The sequence below is a fragment of the Nansenia antarctica genome (assembly GCF_963989245.1).
Source record: "Nansenia antarctica genome assembly, chromosome: 7".
Lineage (NCBI taxonomy): Eukaryota > Metazoa > Chordata > Actinopteri > Argentiniformes > Microstomatidae > Nansenia > Nansenia antarctica.
Genome location: NC_137677.1, coordinates 66,526,272 through 66,546,271, shown reverse-complemented (window position 1 = coordinate 66,546,271; position 20,000 = coordinate 66,526,272). Strand labels below are relative to the sequence as shown.

The following is a 20,000-nucleotide window of genomic DNA, read 5'->3' as shown; positions in this document are numbered from 1 at the left end:
TTACGTTAAAAGCCTTCTTACATTATTTTACGTTATGTGCTGTAACGTTGTCATCAAAGCGATACTTATCAAATAGCTAAAAATGTTGTCTTAACGTTACAGCGCTAAGAAGGCGCGTTCTACTATGGATAGTTATCTTGTCAAGATGCCAACGTGCACACCAGTGGCGGATACAGAAAGTGGCTGATGGGTAGGCCTGGAAAAATCTGGGTAGGCCTGAGTGAAACTCATCACCGCACGTTTTAGACCTATGTATGAGCAGCCAGATGGATGGAACACAACCGGGCTCGCGATCATAGGCGCCGATTTATGTTTCTGCCCGTGGGTGCTCGAAACATTTGGGTACGACCAACACGCATGCACACACACGAACACACACACACACACGCACGCACGCACACACGCAAAATATTCGCAGGGACTGGAGGAGATCACTATGCAGACCATGAAACGAACGGAAAATAAATAAAGTACCTGTCTACCCAGAGAATGCAACGGACAGCCAAACAAGTTATTATAATACACACACGCAAGGCATTCAAGCGCACGCAATAGTCAATGAATTAACCAATAACCAGCAACTATGGAGGACCAAGTATAGAAATTGTAATAAGAAATGCCTGTATTATCATTTGCAAGCTTTTAACTGTGGGTGTTGACAATCCAGTGCAAACCGAAAGCTCAAGTTGAATCATACATGTACCTGGCTCGGACCAGTTGTGGTGATCCATCATTTTATTACAAAACCTAACGTTGCTTATTAGGGGATTTACGTAAACTGGTGTATACACATATTGTTGTGTAAAGTTGTGTGCTTCTATTGTATTATATTATTATATCCAGTGAAGGCATACACAATGTTGTTCCACACAAATGTTTCCCTCTTCGTTTTAATCTTGGAAAGTCTCATAAATAATATACTTCACCGAACTATTACAGCGCTGTCTCGGACTCTCCGCACGTCGGCGTGTGGCGTCATCATCTGTTATTGTGAATAAATAAGATTTCTAGACAAGGCCTGGTCCAAACTTTCATTATTTTCACTGACTTCCAGACGTGGCTTTTTAAGAAAGCGGGACAATGTTAGCTGTTTAGCCATCGTAGCGCGCACACTGAACAACTGGTCAAGGTCAACTGAGCAATCAGAGTAAACGTAAAAGAGGAAGCAATGTAAACGTAAGAGAGGAAGTTGAATATTATTAGTATTAATACATACTTTTAATCATTTCCAAGACAAAACTATTCACATTACAGTTAGTTAGTGAAAATTAAACTTTAAAAATATTTTATAATAAAAAAATATGTATTTTTATGAATCTGACTGGGTGGGCCAGCTGTCAATCTGGGCGGGCCTAGGCCCACCCAGGCCCACCCATAGATCCGCGCCTGGTGCACACCCCAGCAAGCCACCGTCCTGACTGGATCAATCCTGAACATGCTGGTTAAGGATATAAGACCCTTGTCCATGGTTGCTGACGAAGGATTTAAAGAAATGATTAAGCAGTTCAACCCTGAATACCACGACGAATATACATTTAAAATGTATGTTTGATGCCAGAGATGAGTGAAGCAAAGCAAAACTTTTGTACTCTGTACAAGTATTTATTTTTGTTTTTGTATTCTTTTGGTTGCCTAGTGCCTAGCCTACCTCATTTTACTCAGCAGTTTGCACCCTCTACTACTCTTTACATTACATTACATGCAAGTGATGCCAGAAATAAATCTGCAAAGTTCATTAAAATATCTATTTTTGAGTGAACAATAATTTTAATTGTCTTTATTTTTAGTTAGCACATGCCTACAACAACAACTAACAACTTCAAGCTAAATTTAGAAGCTGATTTAGAAGATGATAGCTAAATAAGAGCGATTGAGTAATTGTGCGATAAGCTGTAATTTATGATCCGATTAGTCGACTAATCGTTAAAATAATCGGTGACTAGTCGACTATGAAAATAATCGTTTGTGGCAGCCCGAAAGCACACATTAGGGTTAGGGTTATCCTTCCTCACACCCCAGTAGCAGCTGGTGCCTCGTACCATGCCTGTCCCCCTGGGCGGAGGTCTGACAGGACTGGAGGCAGGGGAGGCTAGTGGAGGTAGAAATGGGAGGACGGAGGCTCATTGTAACGAATGGAATGAGGAAACGGTGTCATGGGCAATCTAGACTGCTGCTGGCTGGTAGGAGGTAGAGAGGGTTAGAGCCTCCACAGGAAAAGGGAAGAAGAAGAAGAAGAATGTCCTACGCAACTTAGAAGAGGAAGTGAACGTCAACAGGGAAACATAAAGCCAGTTCCCTGTGTGTCGTCATGCTGAGAGAGAGAGAGAGAGAGAGAGAGAGAGAGAGAGAGAGAGAGAGAGAGAGACACAGACACAGACACAGAGACACAGAGACCCACACACACACAGAGACACACACACACACAGAGACACACACACACACACACACAGAGACACACACACACAGAGACACACACACACACACACAGAGAGACACACACACACACACAGACACACAGAGACACAGACACACACACACACACAGAGACACACACACACACAGAGACCCACACACACACACAGAGACCCCCACACACACACACAGAGACACACACACACACAGAGACACACACACACACGCAGAGACACACACACAGAGACACACACACACACACAGAGACCCACACACACACACACACAGAGACACACACACACACACACACACACACACACAGAGACACACACACACACACAGAGACCCACACACACAGAGACCCACACACACACACACAGAGACCCACACACACACACAGAGACCCACACACACACACACACAGAGACACACACACACACACACACACACACACACACACACACACAGAGACACAGACACACACACACAGAGACACACACACACACACAGAGACACACACACAGAGACCCACACACACACACAGAGACCCACACACACACACACAGAGACACACACACACACACAGAGACACACACACAGAGACACACACACACACACAGAGACACACACACACACAGAGACCCACACACACACACACACAGAGACACACACACACACACACAGAGACACACACACACACACACAGAGACCCACACACACAGACAGAGACCCACACACACACACACAGAGACCCACACACACACACACACACACACACACACACACACACAGAGACACACACACACACACACACAGAGACCCACACACACACACAGAGACCCACACACACACACACAGAGACACACACACACAGAGACCCACACACACACACACAGAGACCCACACACACACACACACAGAGACACACACACACACACAGAGACCCACACACACACACACAGAGACCCACACACACACACACAGAGACCCACACACACACACACACACACAGAGACACACACACACACACAGAGACCCACACACACACACACACAGACCCACACACACAGAGACCCACACACACACACAGAGACCCACACACACACAGGAAGTTACGCCGCGTGCTGAACTAGGCCAGTCAGCCCCCCGCGGCGGTAGAGTGATGTCTGTCACTAGGGTGCGTTCGTCAATTCGCTCTGAGAGCACCGGAGCGCACGCTGGGTTCAACTTCATAAAGGGACCAAGTCATTTGATCTGACACGAGGCATTCCATGAGATGATCAGATTTCCTGGGCTGAATGTTAGCCTCTCTCTGTCTCTCTCTCTCCCTCCTCTCTTTTATCTGTTCCTCCCTCTCTCCTCCTCTCTTTCTCTCCTCCTCTCTTTCTGCCGTCTCTCCTCATTTCCCCGTGGCCATCAGTCTCCGTGGTTACGCCTCTGCTGTTCTCCCGGCGTGGAGCGGTCGTTGCCATGGCGGCGTGGAGCGGGCGTTGCCGTGGCGGCGTGTAGCGGAGCGGTCATTGCCGTGGCGGCGTGGAGCCCATGTAGGTCAGGGTGGCGGTCGGCCGTCTCTCCTCTGTCTCGGACGTTCTCCGCTCGCTACGACCCTGAACACCCCGCAGACCCAAAACGCATACACGACCATGCTTCATTTTCTAGCCAATCAGAGTGTTGTTGCTAGGTAGATAAAACAGTCCAGGTGGTGTTCTGGAGCTCTGTGGCAGTTGGGGAGTTAACAAAGAAGTAGGCGAGTGTGACGATCCACACTTGTACCAATAGTGGGCGCTATACATCTGTTGTCCTGTTGACCTTCTCTTTTGGTTCCAGATGGGCACAGGTGGGGGTGATCATCCTAATTGTCCGAGGAACTTTAAGAGGGGGTCAAATTGATGGACTCGCTCTCTTCCTTGTCGACCAGCAGCCATTTTTGGTTGTTGTTACTATTTACTTTATCATTATTTCAATTCAATATTATATTCTTTAATAAATCTCCTATTATTGTTATCCATGTGTCGTCTCCCTTTTTGTCACCTTGCCAAGAGCCAGGCAAGCGTAACAAATTGGGTGCTCGTCCGGGAGTGAATTTGGTGAGAGCAATATTCTCTCCCTTTTTCATAGTTGATATTCGGGATTGGATTGTTGGATTTGTCCAACTCTATATTGGGAGACCCGCATGGTTATTGTTTATAGTTATTGGGTTTTTGGTTGGATTGGATGTAATGTATTGTTTAGTATATTTGGTACGTTGGTTTGGGTGCTGGTGACGAGGGGGAGCTGGCCGTCCGACTGTGCTGACAAGGACGTAACTCTTGGTATTGGCTGTGATCTTCGGCTGGAGTTTGGTGAGTGCTGTGTTCTATGCAAAGCAGAGAAGGATAGGTAGGGCGGGTGGTTTAGATACCATCAGAGCTATACGTGAACCCCCGTGCTAGGAGTAGAAGCGCTTAACGCTTGTTTATTGTTTTCGTTTGTTATTTTTGGTGTGTTGAACGCGGGGGCGCCACCAGGCATTTGCTTGGTGGAAGAGTTGCATGTGAACGCACTGAAGACTAGCTGAGTGGTTAGTCAGTCATTACTGAGTTAGATGCGGGGCAGCTCTTACGAAGTATGTTAGTTACTTTTCTGTTTTGTTTGTATGCACAGTTACTCACTTTAAATGGGCTGAAGATTATGGCTGATATGGGAGTAGTTTATAGGAGGAGTTTGTAATAGGAGGGGAGATTCCCGTTTGTTAGGGTTGGTTAATATTGGTTATTTGATTATCTTGAATTATGGATGTTTTTGAGGAGTTTGTGGAAGCTCCGTCGGTCGATGGATTGTTACAGTTAACGAAGGAACAACTGTGGAAGGTTGTTGAACATTATGAGGTTAAGCTTGAGGTGGTGAAGGGCCGAGCAAAGAAACAGGACGTAGTGGAGGCTTTACAGAATACATTAATTCAAAGGGGCATACTAAAGGGTAAAATGTCTGTCCCTAAAATATCCGTTGGGGTTGCATCTGGGTCCACTGAGTTAACATTTGATCAACAGAAAGAATTGTTAGCATTACAGATGGAATCTCAGATGCAAGAGCAGACGCGAGAGCGTGAATTTCAGACACGAGAGCGTGAATTTCAGATGGAATCTCAGACGCGAGAGCGTGAGTTTCAGGCACAAGAGCGTGCGAGGGACAGGGAATTGGAGTTGGATAAATTGGCTCTTGAACGGGAGCGCCTTAAGTTGATTGCTGAGGGAAAGTTATCTGACGGTGGAGGTGGCGATTCTAAGAGGGATACTTTGTCTGAAATGGTTAGACTGTTGCCAAAGTTTAATGAAAAAGATCCTGACATATTCTTTTCACTGTTTGAGAGTGTTGCCGACGATAGGGACTGGTCTACTTCAGACCGCACCGCATTACTGCAGAGTGTGCTTATTGGCCAAGCTCAGGAAGCTTATATTGCTCTTAATGGTGGAGAGAGGAAAGATTATGATACAGTTAAGGCCGCTATCCTTAGGGCATATGAACTTGTTCCTGAAGCTTACAGACAGCGGTTTAGACAATGGAAAAAACATGACAAACAAACTCATGTTGAGGTTGTAAGAGAACTAACCAGCCATTTCAATCGTTGGTGCGTGGCGGTAGAGGTGAATACTCTGGAGGATCTGTCAAATTTGATTATTTTGGAACAGTTTAAAACCATTGTCCCTGATCGCATTGCCACTTATGTAAATGAACACAAGGTGAAAACAGCAGGTCAAGCCGCGGTGTTGGCAGATGAATTTGTACTGACTAATAAGAGTCAGTTTGGTGAACATAGTTTTCGTAGCGAGGGGAGCCGTAGACATAATCAGAACGTGACTGACCTATTGGTAAATCGTACACCATTCCCTAACGAAGGTCCTGGTTATTCTGTCCCCTTTTCAAAGTCGGAGCATGGCAGTCAGAGTAGAGTAGATCCTAACTCGACATGCAATTATTGCCTTGAGAAGGGTCACTGGAAACAGGAGTGTCCTGTCCTAAAAGGAAAGAAAACCTACAGTGGGAAGGGGGGCTCTGTTAGACCGTTGGCTCTTGCAGTGCATGCTTGTGGGGCAGCAGCAAGAGTGTCTGGGGTTGCCGAGGGGTCTCCCTTTAAACCAGGGGTGATGGCATCCTCAGTACCCAGCCCACCTGCGGCTACTGAGTTGGCGGTGGCACTACAGGGCTCTGTCTCCATACAGATTAGCGAGGAGGATCCTGATTTTGGCCCGTTTATTACTACAGGTTTCGTTTCTCTGGTGGGAAGCCCACAGAAAGTGCCTGTCCAGATACTTCGTGATACAGGGGCTTCAAAATCTTTTATATTGGAATCGGTTTTGACATTCTCTCAGGAGTCAAGTGTGGGGACCAGCGTTTTGATTAGAGGGATGGGGATGCAGACTTTGTCTGTCCCCTTGCATGAAATTGAGCTTTGCTCTGATCTGGTCCAGGGGGTAGTGACCATTGGTGTTCGACCCTCTCTGCCTGTGGTGGGTGTGGCCGTCATCTTAGGAAATAACCTGGCTGGAGGAAGAGTGTGGAGTGATGTGCCCCCACCTCTGGTAGTTAGTTCTGGGTTTACACGGCCAACAGGACCCGACCTTAGTGTGAAGGAGTTTCCTGAGGTTTTTACTGCCTGCGCCATGACTCGTGCTATGAGTTGCATGGACCCTAAAATTGATGATGGTAAAGAGTCTGATAAGTTCACTCCTGACAATTCTGTTTTTCAGTTTCCTGACCTGCCGCCGTCTTTGTCTCGGAGTGAGTTGATTTTAGCCCAACAGGAGGATCCTGAGCTGAAGCTGCTGCTCAGTGGGATTCAGCCTAAGGATGAGCTGGAGAGCTCTGCAAGTGGTTGTTTTCTCTTGGAGGATGTGTTGGTTCGTCAATGGCTTCCAGGCTTCAAGACCCTGGTGCTTGCATACCAGGCAGCTAAAGGGACAGCCCCTGCCTACCTGAAGGAAATGGTAACCCCCCAAACCCCTGCCCGCTCACTCCGCTCCTCCACCTCGGCTGGCCGACTGGCCCCACCTCCTCTACACAGCAGTCGGGCTGCCCGATCACGTCTCTTCACAACACTGGCTCCCCGCTGGTGGAATGAGCTCCCCACGGCTGTCAGAACGGCAGAGTCACTACCCATCTTCCGTCGTAGACTGAAGACCCATCTCTTCAGGTTACATCTTAACTGCTCCTCCTGAGACATTTTCTGACCCTCACCACTACGTCTCCTAAAGACACCCGCTTTCCCCTTTACTGTGTCCCTAAGAACTTCTACTGCCCCCCTTGTACTGTTTTAGTAGAAGGCGATAATAGGGAGAAGGTTTTTCCTTCTATCAGTGGCCCCGGGCCTGAGCTAGAGTACTCTTCCTGCAACGAATAGTGGACTGCTGATTCACATGCTTAGTATTCAAATGTATTGATTGTAAGTCGCTTTGGAATAAGGCGTCTGCTAAATGCCAAAAATGTAAATGTAAATGTAAACTTAAACTAGATTAATCAAAAATACAAATCATAACAATAATTTATGCCAATTTGACCAACCGGCACAAAGAAAACGGTGATCTCCGCCACACAGCCTAATCATCAAATCCCAACCTCCCCTACAACCTGCCCACCCTCCAGCAATTCCTGGTACCGGGAAAAGCTCTATTTAAGGAGGGAGGAGCAAGAGAAAGAGAGATTAAAGACAAGAGTTTTAGACCGGCAGCATTGATTCACCTGGTAAGGCGCTGGCTCGGACTCTGCAAAGAATGCAAAAAGGTCAGGGGGTTATGATCTTAACAAACGACCACTGGATGGGACCCCCCTCCCACATAACATCAAAGTGCTCCAGAGCCCAAACCAGTGCCAAACAGAACCCAAACAGTACCCAAAACAGTACTCGCAGTACCCAAACAGAACCCAAACAGTAACCAAACAGTAACCAAACCATAACCAAACTCCAGGCCCACTCACATCCTCCTCCCACCCTGCTGCCACCACAGGAGTGGATGGAGATGGAGACACCCCATTCACTGTGGTCAACACAACCGGCTTCACCTCCAAGACCGTATCTACTCTGGACCTAGGTGAACGAGAATAATAACATTTTGATAAGTTCAGGTGACAAAGTTGTGTAGACTTTCTACGGTTAGGAGTATCGATCAAATAATTCTGTTCGGACACCTGTCGTACAACAGAGTAAGGACCAGTACATTTTGCCTGGAAAACTGGGTCACTCACAGAACAATCATTATGAGGAAGCCATTGACGAACCAACACATCCTCCAAGAGAAAACAACCACTTTCAGAGCTCTCCAGCTCATCCTTAGGCTGAATCCCACTGAGCAGCAGCTTCAGCTCAGGATCCTCCTGTTGGGCTAAAATCAACTCACTCCGAGACAAAGACGGCGGCAGGTCAGGAAACTGAAAAACAGAATTGTCAGGAGTGAACTTATCAGACTCTTTACCATCATCAATTTTAGGGTCCATGCAACTCATAGCACGAGTCATGGCGCAGGCAGTAAAAACCTCAGGAAACTCCTTCACACTAAGGTCGGGTCCTGTTGGCCGTGTAAACCCAGAACTAACTACCAGAGGGTGAAAGGGCTAAGGGGCTAGGGGGTGAAAGGGCTAGGGGGCTAGGGGGTGAAAGGGCTAGGGGGTTAGGGGGTGAAAGGGCTAGGGGGTGAAAGGGCTGGGGGCTAGGGGGTGAAAGGGCTAGGGGGCTAGGGGGTGAAAGGGTTAGGGGGCTGGGGGGTGAAAGGGCTAGGGGGTTAGGGGGTGAAAGGGTTAGGGGGCTAGGGGGTGAAAGGGCTGGGGGCTAGGGGGTGAAAGGGCTAGGGGGTTAGGGGGTGAAAGGGTTAGGGGGCTGGGGGGTGAAAGAGCTAGGGGGCTAGGGGGTTAAAGGGCTGGGGGCTAGGGGGCCAGGGGGGTAGGAGGAGTTTCTCAGACAGCCTCAGTGACTTTGCTCCTCAGCTGAAAAATTCTCTTGAAAAGACACAGAGAAAGTAGCTCCTCTTCCTGTAAAACGTTGTGTTATCTATTCAGGAAGTGCTGAGTCACACGCAAACCCTCGTCAGGCTACGCAGGCCTCTGGTGTTCAACAACAATAACAACAACCACCACCGTACTACACCGTACTCTCGCTGTCAGCAAACTTTCCAGGGCCCAGCAGTTAGGGAACTAGACAGAGAGAGAGAGAGAGAGAGACAGAGAGAGAGAGAGAGAGAGAGATACTTCCTCATGTTGGAGCTGAAATGAGGGCGTTGGTTTCTGTGTTCCTGGTTAATGATTCTCTGTTTACTCCCCTGAATCATTGATTGGTATCATTGTTATCATTGTTCTCCCCCCCCCCTCTTGGCCTGGTTCCAACACCCACACCACCAGCCTCCCACACCACCAGCCTCCCACACACAGCCGTGTGTTGGCCAAGTTGAAGTTGTGGATGAGTGTTGGTGTGGATGTTGGAACAGAGCCCTAACCGCTGTCAGCTAGATAGAGGATAGAGGGGGATGCCCAGGTCTGAAAGCCCCTCAGAGGGGTGGGGGGTGGGGGGGAGGGATGGGGGGGAGGGATGGAGGGATGGAGGGAGGGAGACCTGCCTGAGCATGTTTTACATACTGGTGTTGTCATCAGGTCAGAGTCCAACGAGTCTGTGTGTGTGTGTGTGTGTGTGTGTGTGTGTGTGTGTGTGTGTGTGTGTGTGTGTGTGTGTGTGTGCGCGTGTGTGTGCGCGTGTGTGCGCGTGTGTTGTGATACTCTCTGTACGTCAACCGAACTAGCTCAAAGTCTCCAGCCCCCCCCCCCCTCTGCTGCAGTGTGTCTCTGTCGGCCCAGACCGACCCAACCTGATCTCTCTGTGTGTCACGCTGCCTCCTGGCCGCTCAGCCCTGACACGCCTGGGTTCTAACGGAGGAGGTCAGTGGGCTGAGGGTGGAGGTGTGACCAGGTGCATGCTGGGACAGAACCCGGCTGCTCTCCAGGGCCCAGAGAGAACACAACAACATACAGTATATAATATATACGCATATAATGAGCTACTTCTACTTCTTCTTCTTACTTCTACTCTGCGGACCACAAACTCCCCCGGTAGAACAAGATAAGATTCAGGAGTAAAACCTCCTCCAATGACTTCACCCCTGCGGATGACTTCACACTCACACAGACAGGGTTCTGTTTTCAGAAGTGAACTACATAGTGTTAATAGCTACATAGTGTTAATAGCTACATAGTGTTAATAGCTACATAGTGTTAATAGCTAAATATGTCCAACAGAGCAATAGTATTCAAACCCACCAGGAGTCAGAATGATTAACGCCCTGCTTCTGTATTCTAGGCCTTTATTTACTGTCAGGGTTAGGGTCAGGCTGACCCACCAAACCGGTTATGTCCCATGACCACTTTTCTCAGACCCTCTCCAACTCTGTACAATGAAAGCGCGAATGGATTTTGTGACGTTATGTATTTGAATGAAAGGTTCCATGTTTAATCTGTCCCCTCCCCCCCCCCCCATCCTTCCTCCAGGATCCAGAGGTGGCGGTGCCCCAGCGAGCGGGCCAGTCTAAAGCCTGGTGCTGGTGTCTGTGTCTGGGCCTCGCCCTCATGCTGTCGGGCGTGGTGGTGGGAGGGGCGTACCTGTACAGGTACTACATCCTGGAGGTGAGAGGCCACCAATCAGAACACAGCACAGCTGAGCACCAGTCAGACTACAGCACAGATGACGTGAGATTTTGATTCAGTCCGTAACAATAACACGGTCCTGTAGTGGAATGTGATGTCAGCTGGCTGAGAGGAGAGGAGGGGAGAGGAGGAGAGAGGAGGAGAGGAGAGGAGAGGAGAGGAGAGGAGGGGAGGGGAGGGGAGAGGAGAGGAGAGGAGAGGAGAGGAGAGGAGAGGAGAGGAGAGGAGAGGAGAGGAGGGGAGAGGAGGAGAGGAGAGGAGAGGATGGGAGAGGAGGAGAGGAGAGGAGAGGAGAGGAGAGGAGAGGAGGGGAGGGGAGGGGAGGGGAGAGGAGAGGAGAGGAGAGGAGAGGAGGGGAGGGGAGGGGAGAGGAGGGGAGAGGAGGGGAGAGGAGGGGAGAGGAGAGGAGAGGAGGGGGGAGGGGAGGGGAGGGGAGGGGAGAGGAGAGGAGAGGAGAGGAGAGGAGAGGAGAGGAGAGGAGAGGAGAGCTGGACTGAAGTCAGGGGAGGAAATGGAGGATCACTTCTATTCATGTAATAATTAAACTGTGAAACTCTGAGGTGAAATGTACAGGGGGTAACTTGACCTTTGACCTTACTGGTACAGGGTCAGTACAGGGTCAGCCTGCACCTAGCTCTGCATGGTCAGTTTTTTGGTGTCTTTTTATTATTACTACTCAACCTTTTCAGTTTGTAAAGCGCCTTTGAGTGTCTAGAAAAGCGCTATATAAGTCTAATGTATTATTATTATTATTATTATGGTCGGAAGATGATGCGGAAAGCAACTTAATCACAACAAAGAGACAAATCTGCCTGGATGCCAGTAGACAGTAGTATACAGTACATTAGTATACATACAGTACATTAGTATACAGACAGTACATTAGTATACAGACAGTACATTAGTATACAGACAGTACATTAGTATACATACAGTACATTAGTATACATACAGTACATTAGTATACAGACAGTACATTAGTATACAGACAGTACATTAGTATACAGACAGTACATTAGTATACATACAGTACATTAGTATACAGACAGTACATTAGTATACATACAGTACATTAGTATACATACAGTACATTAGTATACAGACCGTACATTAGTATACATACAGTACATTAGTATACAGACAGTACATTAGTATACAGACAGTACATTAGTATACATACAGTACATTAGTATACATACAGTACATTAGTATACAGACAGTACATTAGTATACATACAGTACATTAGTATACAGTACATTAGTATACAGTACATTAGTATACAGACAGTACATTAGTATACAGTACATTAGTATACAGACAGTACATTAGTATACAGACAGTACATTAGTATACAGACAGTACATTAGTATACAGTACATTAGTATACAGACAGTACATTAGTATACAGTACATTAGTATACAGACAGTACATTAGTATACAGACAGTACATTAGTATACAGTACATTAGTATACAGACAGTACATTAGTATACATACAGTACATTAGTATACAGACAGTACATTAGTATACATACAGTACATTAGTATACATACAGTACATTAGTATACAGTACATTAGTATACAGACAGTACATTAGTATACAGTACATTAGTATACATACAGTACATTAGTATACAGTACATTAGTATACAGACAGTACATTAGTATACAGTACATTAGTATACAGTACATTAGTATACAGACAGTACATTAGTATACAGACAGTACATTAGTATACAGACAGTACATTAGTATACAGTACATTAGTATACAGACAGTACATTAGTATACAGACAGTACATTAGTATACAGACAGTACATTAGTATACATACAGTACATTAGTATACAGACAGTACATTAGTATACAGACAGTACATTAGTATACAGACAGTACATTAGTATAATAATAATAATAATTCATTGGATTTATATAGCGCTTTTCCGAGGCTCAAAGACGCTGACAATATGGGAAGAACGGAAAACACAGAAACAACAAGAAACAGATAACATGAGCACATGGAACACAGAGTTAACGAACGGGGAAGGGGAGGTTGTATGCACGTCCATGGGGGGAGGGGGGTGGCAGGGTTAGGGGGGATGGTTAGGGATAGGGGAGATGGTTAGGGATAGGGGAGGTTGTATGCATGTCCAGGGGGGGCGGGGGTGGCAGGGATGGGGGAGATGGCTAGGGGTAGGGGAGGCTGTAGGCGTGGGAGAACAGGTAGGTTTTGAGGTGGGATTTAAAAGTGAGGAGTGAGGGTGAGTCTCTGAGTGGTTGAGGGAGAGAGTTCCAGAGGCGGGGTGCGGCTCGTGAAAAGGCACGGTGACCGAAGCCTTTGAGTTTTGAGGGTGGGACAGTGAGGGGAACAATGGATGAGGATCGGAGGGTACGGGTAGGGCGGTGGGGGAGAAGGAGGTCAGTCAGGTAAGGGGGGGCCAGGCTATGGAGGGCTTTGTATGTGAGGATGAGGACTTTGAATTGTATATAGGTAGTATACAGACAGTACATTAGTATACATACAGTACATTAGTATACAGACAGTACATTAGTATACAGTACATTAGTATACAGACAGTACATTAGTATACAGTACATTAGTATACAGACAGTACATTAGTATACAGACAGTACATTAGTATACATACAGTACATTAGTATACATACAGTACATTAGTATACAGACAGTACATTAGTATACATACAGTACATTAGTATACAGACAGTACATTAGTATACAGACAGTACATTAGTATACAGACAGTACATTAGTATACATACAGTACATTAGTATACATACAGTACATTAGTATACAGACAGTACATTAGTATACAGACAGTACATTAGTATACAGTACATTAGTATACATACAGTACATTAGTATACAGACAGTACATTAGTATACAGACAGTACATTAGTATACAGTACATTAGTATACATACAGTACATTAGTATACAGACAGTACATTAGTATACAGACAGTACATTAGTATACATACAGTACATTAGTATACATACAGTACATTAGTATACAGACAGTACATTAGTATACATACAGTACATTAGTATACATACAGTACATTAGTATACATACAGTACATTAGTATACAGACAGTACATTAGTATACATACAGTACATTAGTATACAGACAGTACATTAGTATACATACAGTACATTAGTATACATACAGTACATTAGTATACAGACAGTACATTAGTATACAGACAGTACATTAGTATACAGTACATTAGTATACATACAGTACATTAGTATACATACAGTACATTAGTATACAGACAGTACATTAGTATACAGACAGTACATTAGTATACAGTACATTAGTATACATACAGTACATTAGTATACATACAGTACATTAGTATACAGACAGTACATTAGTATACATACAGTACATTAGTATACAGACAGTACATTAGTATACAGACAGTACATTAGTATACAGACAGTACATTAGTATACAGACAGTACATTAGTATACATACAGTACATTAGTATACAGACAGTACATTAGTATACAGTTCATTAGTATACAGTACATTAGTATACAGACAGTACATTAGTATACAGACAGTACATTAGTATACAGACAGTACATTAGTATACATACAGTACATTAGTATACAGACAGTACATTAGTATACATACAGTACATTAGTATACAGACAGTACATTAGTATACAGACAGTACATTAGTATACAGACAGTACATTAGTATACAGTACATTAGTATACAGACAGTACATTAGTATCCAGACAGTACATTAGTATACAGTACATTAGTATACAGACAGTACATTAGTATACAGACAGTACATTAGTATACAGTACATTAGTATACAGTACATTAGTATACAGACAGTACATTAGTATACATACAGTACATTAGTATACAGACAGTACATTAGTATACATACAGTACATTAGTATACAGACAGTACATTAGTATACAGACAGTACATTAGTATACATACAGTACATTAGTATACAGACAGTACATTAGTATACAGACAGTACATTAGTATACATACAGTACATTAGTATACAGACAGTACATTAGTATACAGACAGTACATTAGTATACATACAGTACATTAGTATACAGACAGTACATTAGTATACATACAGTACATTAGTATACAGACAGTACATTAGTATACATACAGTACATTAGTATACAGACAGTACATTAGTATACATACAGTACATTAGTATACATACAGTACATTAGTATACATACAGTACATTAGTATACAGACAGTACATTAGTATACATACAGTACATTAGTATACATACAGTACATTAGTATACATACAGTACATTAGTATACAGACAGTACATTAGTATACATACAGTACATTAGTATACAGACAGTACATTAGTATACATACAGTACATTAGTATACATACAGTACATTAGTATACATACAGTACATTAGTATACATACAGTACATTAGTATACATACAGTACATTAGTATACATACAGTACATTAGTATGCAGTACATTAGTATACATACAGTACATTAGTATACATACAGTACATTAGTATACAGTACATTAGTATACATACAGTACATTAGTATACATACAGTACATTAGTATACAGTACATTAGTATACAGTACATTAGTATACATACAGTACATTAGTATACAGACAGTACATTAGTATACATACAGTACATTAGTATACATACAGTACATTAGTATACATACAGTACATTAGTATACAGTACATTAGTATACATACAGTACATTAGTATACATACAGTACATTAGTATACAGTACATTAGTATACAGTACATTAGTATACAGACAGTACATTAGTATACAGACAGTACATTAGTATACATACAGTACATTAGTATACATACAGTACATTAGTATACAGTACATTAGTATACATACAGTACATTAGTATACAGACAGTACATTAGTATACATACAGTACATTAGTATACAGACAGTACATTAGTATACATACAGTACATTAGTATACATACAGTACATTAGTATACATACAGTACATTAGTATACAGACAGTACATTAGTATACAGACAGTACATTAGTATACATACAGTACATTAGTATACATACAGTACATTAGTATACAGACAGTACATTAGTATACAGACAGTACATTAGTATACATACAGTACATTAGTATACATACAGTACATTAGTATACAGACAGTACATTAGTATACAGACAGTACATTAGTATACATACAGTACATTAGTATACATACAGTACATTAGTATACAGACAGTACATTAGTATACAGACAGTACATTAGTATACATACAGTACATTAGTATACATACAGTACATTAGTATACATACAGTACATTAGTATACAGACAGTACATTAGTATACAGTACATTAGTATACATACAGTACATTAGTATACATACAGTACATTAGTATACAGACAGTACATTAGTATACAGACAGTACATTAGTATACATACAGTACATTAGTATACAGACAGTACATTAGTATACAGACAGTACATTAGTATACAGACAGTACATTAGTATACATACAGTACATTAGTATACATACAGTACATTAGTATACAGACAGTACATTAGTATACAGACAGTACATTAGTATACAGACAGTACATTAGTATACAGACAGTACATTAGTATACATACAGTACATTAGTATACATACAGTACATTAGTATACATACAGTACATTAGTATACATACAGTACATTAGTATACATACAGTACATTAGTATACAGACAGTACATTAGTATACAGTACATTAGTATACATACAGTACATTAGTATACATACAGTACATTAGTATACATACAGTACATTAGTATACATACAGTACATTAGTATACATACAGTACATTAGTATACAGACAGTACATTAGTATACAGACAGTACATTAGTATACAGACAGTACATTAGTATACAGACAGTACATTAGTATACAGACAGTACATTAGTATACATACAGTACATTAGTATACAGACAGTACATTAGTATACAGACAGTACACTAGTAGACAGTACAGTTCCATAGCAATTTTCCTTCATACTGTCTTGCCCAGTATGGCCGTGAAATAGGTCTTAAACTCTATTAAAAGTGATCTTAAAAAGCCTGGAGAAAGTCTTAAATGTAACTAGTTGAACCCTGCAGCAGTAGTGCAGTAGTGGTGTCTAAGTGTAGTGTGTCCTCCCGTCCTGCAGGAGGGGCGTGTGTTCGTGTGCGGGGTGAAGTACCGCGAGGAGGACTTCATGCTGCAGGAGGAGGAGGAGGTGGAGGTGGACCTGCCCTCCCAGTTCCAGTACCGGACCATCCAGGAGAGCTTCCGCGTCTACGAGGACCAGGAGGTGGCGCTCATCAACGTCCCCGTGCCCGAGTTTGACGACAGCGACCCCGCAGACATCGTACACGACTTCCACAGGGTAAGACTTTGTACACGACTTCCACAGGGTAAGACTTCGTACACGATGGTTCAAACATCGTACACGACTTCCACAGGGTAAGACATCGTACACGACTTCCACAGGGTAAGACTTCGTACACGACTTCCACAGGGTAAGACATCGTACACGACTTCCACAGGGTAAGACATCGTACACGACTTCCACAGGGTAAGACATCGTACACGACTTCCACAGGGTAAGACTTCGTACACGACTTCCACAGGGTAAGACATCGTACACGACTTCCACAGGGTAAGACATCGTACACGACTTCCACAGGGTAAGACATCGTACACGACTTCCACAGGGTAAGACATCGTACACGACTTCCACAGGGTAAGACATCGTACACGACTTCCACAGGGTAAGACATCGTACACGACTTCCACAGGGTAAGACATCGTACACGACTTCCACAGGGTAAGACTTCGTACACGATGGTTCACACATCGTACACGACTTCATACACACGATGGTTCACAAATCGTACATGACTACCATAGAGTAAGACTTTGTACACACGATGGTTCACACATCGTACACAACTTCCATAGGGTAAGACTTCGGAATTCAGATTCATATTTTGGGACCAAATTGATGGTGGACTGACAGGAACTCTACTTGAAAATGATTTTAGAGTGAAATACTACTTTACGGTGATGTGTAGTTTGTTACTTTTTTGGTTGTACTTTGCTACACACGCACATGCAGACGCCTTTCATCTATCCATCAGTCATCCCAAGATGCCCGAGGCAATTGGCAGTCAAAAATGCTGCTAGGAAGGAAGAATGACCTAATTGTTTTTTTTTACACACAGTTTTTTGTACATCCAGCCCCAAGTGTTTCTATGGAGGTTGACCTGTTAGACCGGGTCTTTCTGACCCAGCCTGTTAGACCGGGTCTTTCTGACCCAGCCTGTTAGACCCAGCCTGTTATACCCAGCCTGTTATACCCAGCCTGTTCAGCCTGTTAGACCGGGTCTTTCTGACCCAGCCTGTTAGACCCAGCCTGTTATACCCAGCCTGTTCAGCCTGTTAGACCGGGTCTTTCTGACCCAGCCTGTTAGACCGGGTCTTTCTGACCCAGCCTGTTAGACCCAGCCTGTTATACCCAGCCTGTTCAGCCTGTTAGACCGGGTCTTTCTGACCCAGCCTGTTCCCTCCTCTCCAGAAACTGACGGCCTACCTGGACCTGAGCCTGAACAAGTGTTACGTCATCCCCCTCAACACCTCCATCGTCATGCTGCCCAAGGACCTGCTGGAGCTGCTCGTCAACATCAAGGTGACACACACACACCACTCCCTCTCCTCTCCTCTCCTCTCCTCTCATCTCTTCTCTCCTCTCCTCTCCTCTCCTCTCCTCTCTTCTCCTCTCATCTCTTCTCTCCTCTCTTCTCCTCTCCTCTCCTCTCCTCTCCTCTCCTCTCCTCTCCTCTCCTCTCCTCTCCTCTCCTCTCCTCTCCTCTCCTCTCTTCTCCTCTCCTCTCATCTCTTCTCCTCTCCTCTCATCTCTTCTCCTCTCTTCTTTTCTCTTCTCCTCTCTTCTCCTCTCCTCTCCTCTCCTCTCCCCTCTTCTCCTCTCTTCTCCTCTCCTCTCCTCTCCTCTCTTCTCTTCTCCTCTCCTCTCCTCTCTTCTCTTCTCCTCTCTTCTCCTCTCCTCTCCTCTCCCCTCTTCTCCTCTCCTCTCTTCTCCTCTCCTCTCCTCTCCTCTCTTCGCTTCTCTTCTCCTCTCTTCTCTTCTCCTCTCCTCTCCTCTCCCCTCTTCTCCTCTCCTCTCTTCTCCTCTCCTCTCCTCTCTTCTCCTCTCCTCTCTTCTCTTCTCCTCTCTTCTCCTCTCCTCTCCTCTCCTCTCCCCTCTTCTCCTCTCCTCTCTTCTCCTCTCCTCTCCTCTCCTCTCCTCTTCCTCCCTTCCTGTGTTCTAACTGCAGGGCTTAAAGTTCTCCGGCACGGTGCCGGATTTCCGGCGCAGGGGAATTTTGAGCAATAAAATAAAATAAAATCACATGCTATTTGTTTACATCGTAATTTAAAGAGTCATCTTCAGCAAAGAGACAGTTCCGCCTACCAATGGTATCACATTGCTCAAGCCAACCAACGACTTCTAGCCAATCGGAGGCAGAGTAGTGGGGCGGGCCTTAAGAAGTTTGAATGAGTGTAATGTTAGCTTGGAGAGACGTTCGCTTTTAGCAGCCCGCTATCTCGCTAACTTTAGTAAGAGTCTATTAAAATGGAAGCCAAGTTTCTTAAACCTTGCTCATACAACAACCTTGCGACGGCTACAGGTAGCCTACCACTTCATCTTCAATGACCGACCGTGTTTGCGAGCAAAAGATCCGAGTGTGCGCGTTTATGGCTGAACATGATCTGTCTTTCACAATGGCTCAGCCACTCGTCGATTTGTGCAAGAAGCTATCAGAAGACAAAAATGCACTGACAAAGCTGTCCGTT

General features: G+C 44.4%; 1 protein-coding gene across 1 annotated transcript in view; it reads left to right on the top strand.

The window, feature by feature from the left end:
- LOC308162063 (integral membrane protein 2B-like) overlaps positions 1-20,000 on the top strand; it is a 37,588-nt gene that overhangs the window by 12,858 nt on the left and 4,730 nt on the right. Inside the window, exons 2-4 of the mRNA XM_080536156.1 lie at positions 10,915-11,049; positions 17,314-17,532; positions 18,724-18,834. Coding sequence (XP_080392282.1) covers positions 10,915-11,049; positions 17,314-17,532; positions 18,724-18,834 — 465 coding nt within the window. The remainder of the gene's footprint in view (positions 1-10,914; positions 11,050-17,313; positions 17,533-18,723; positions 18,835-20,000) is intronic.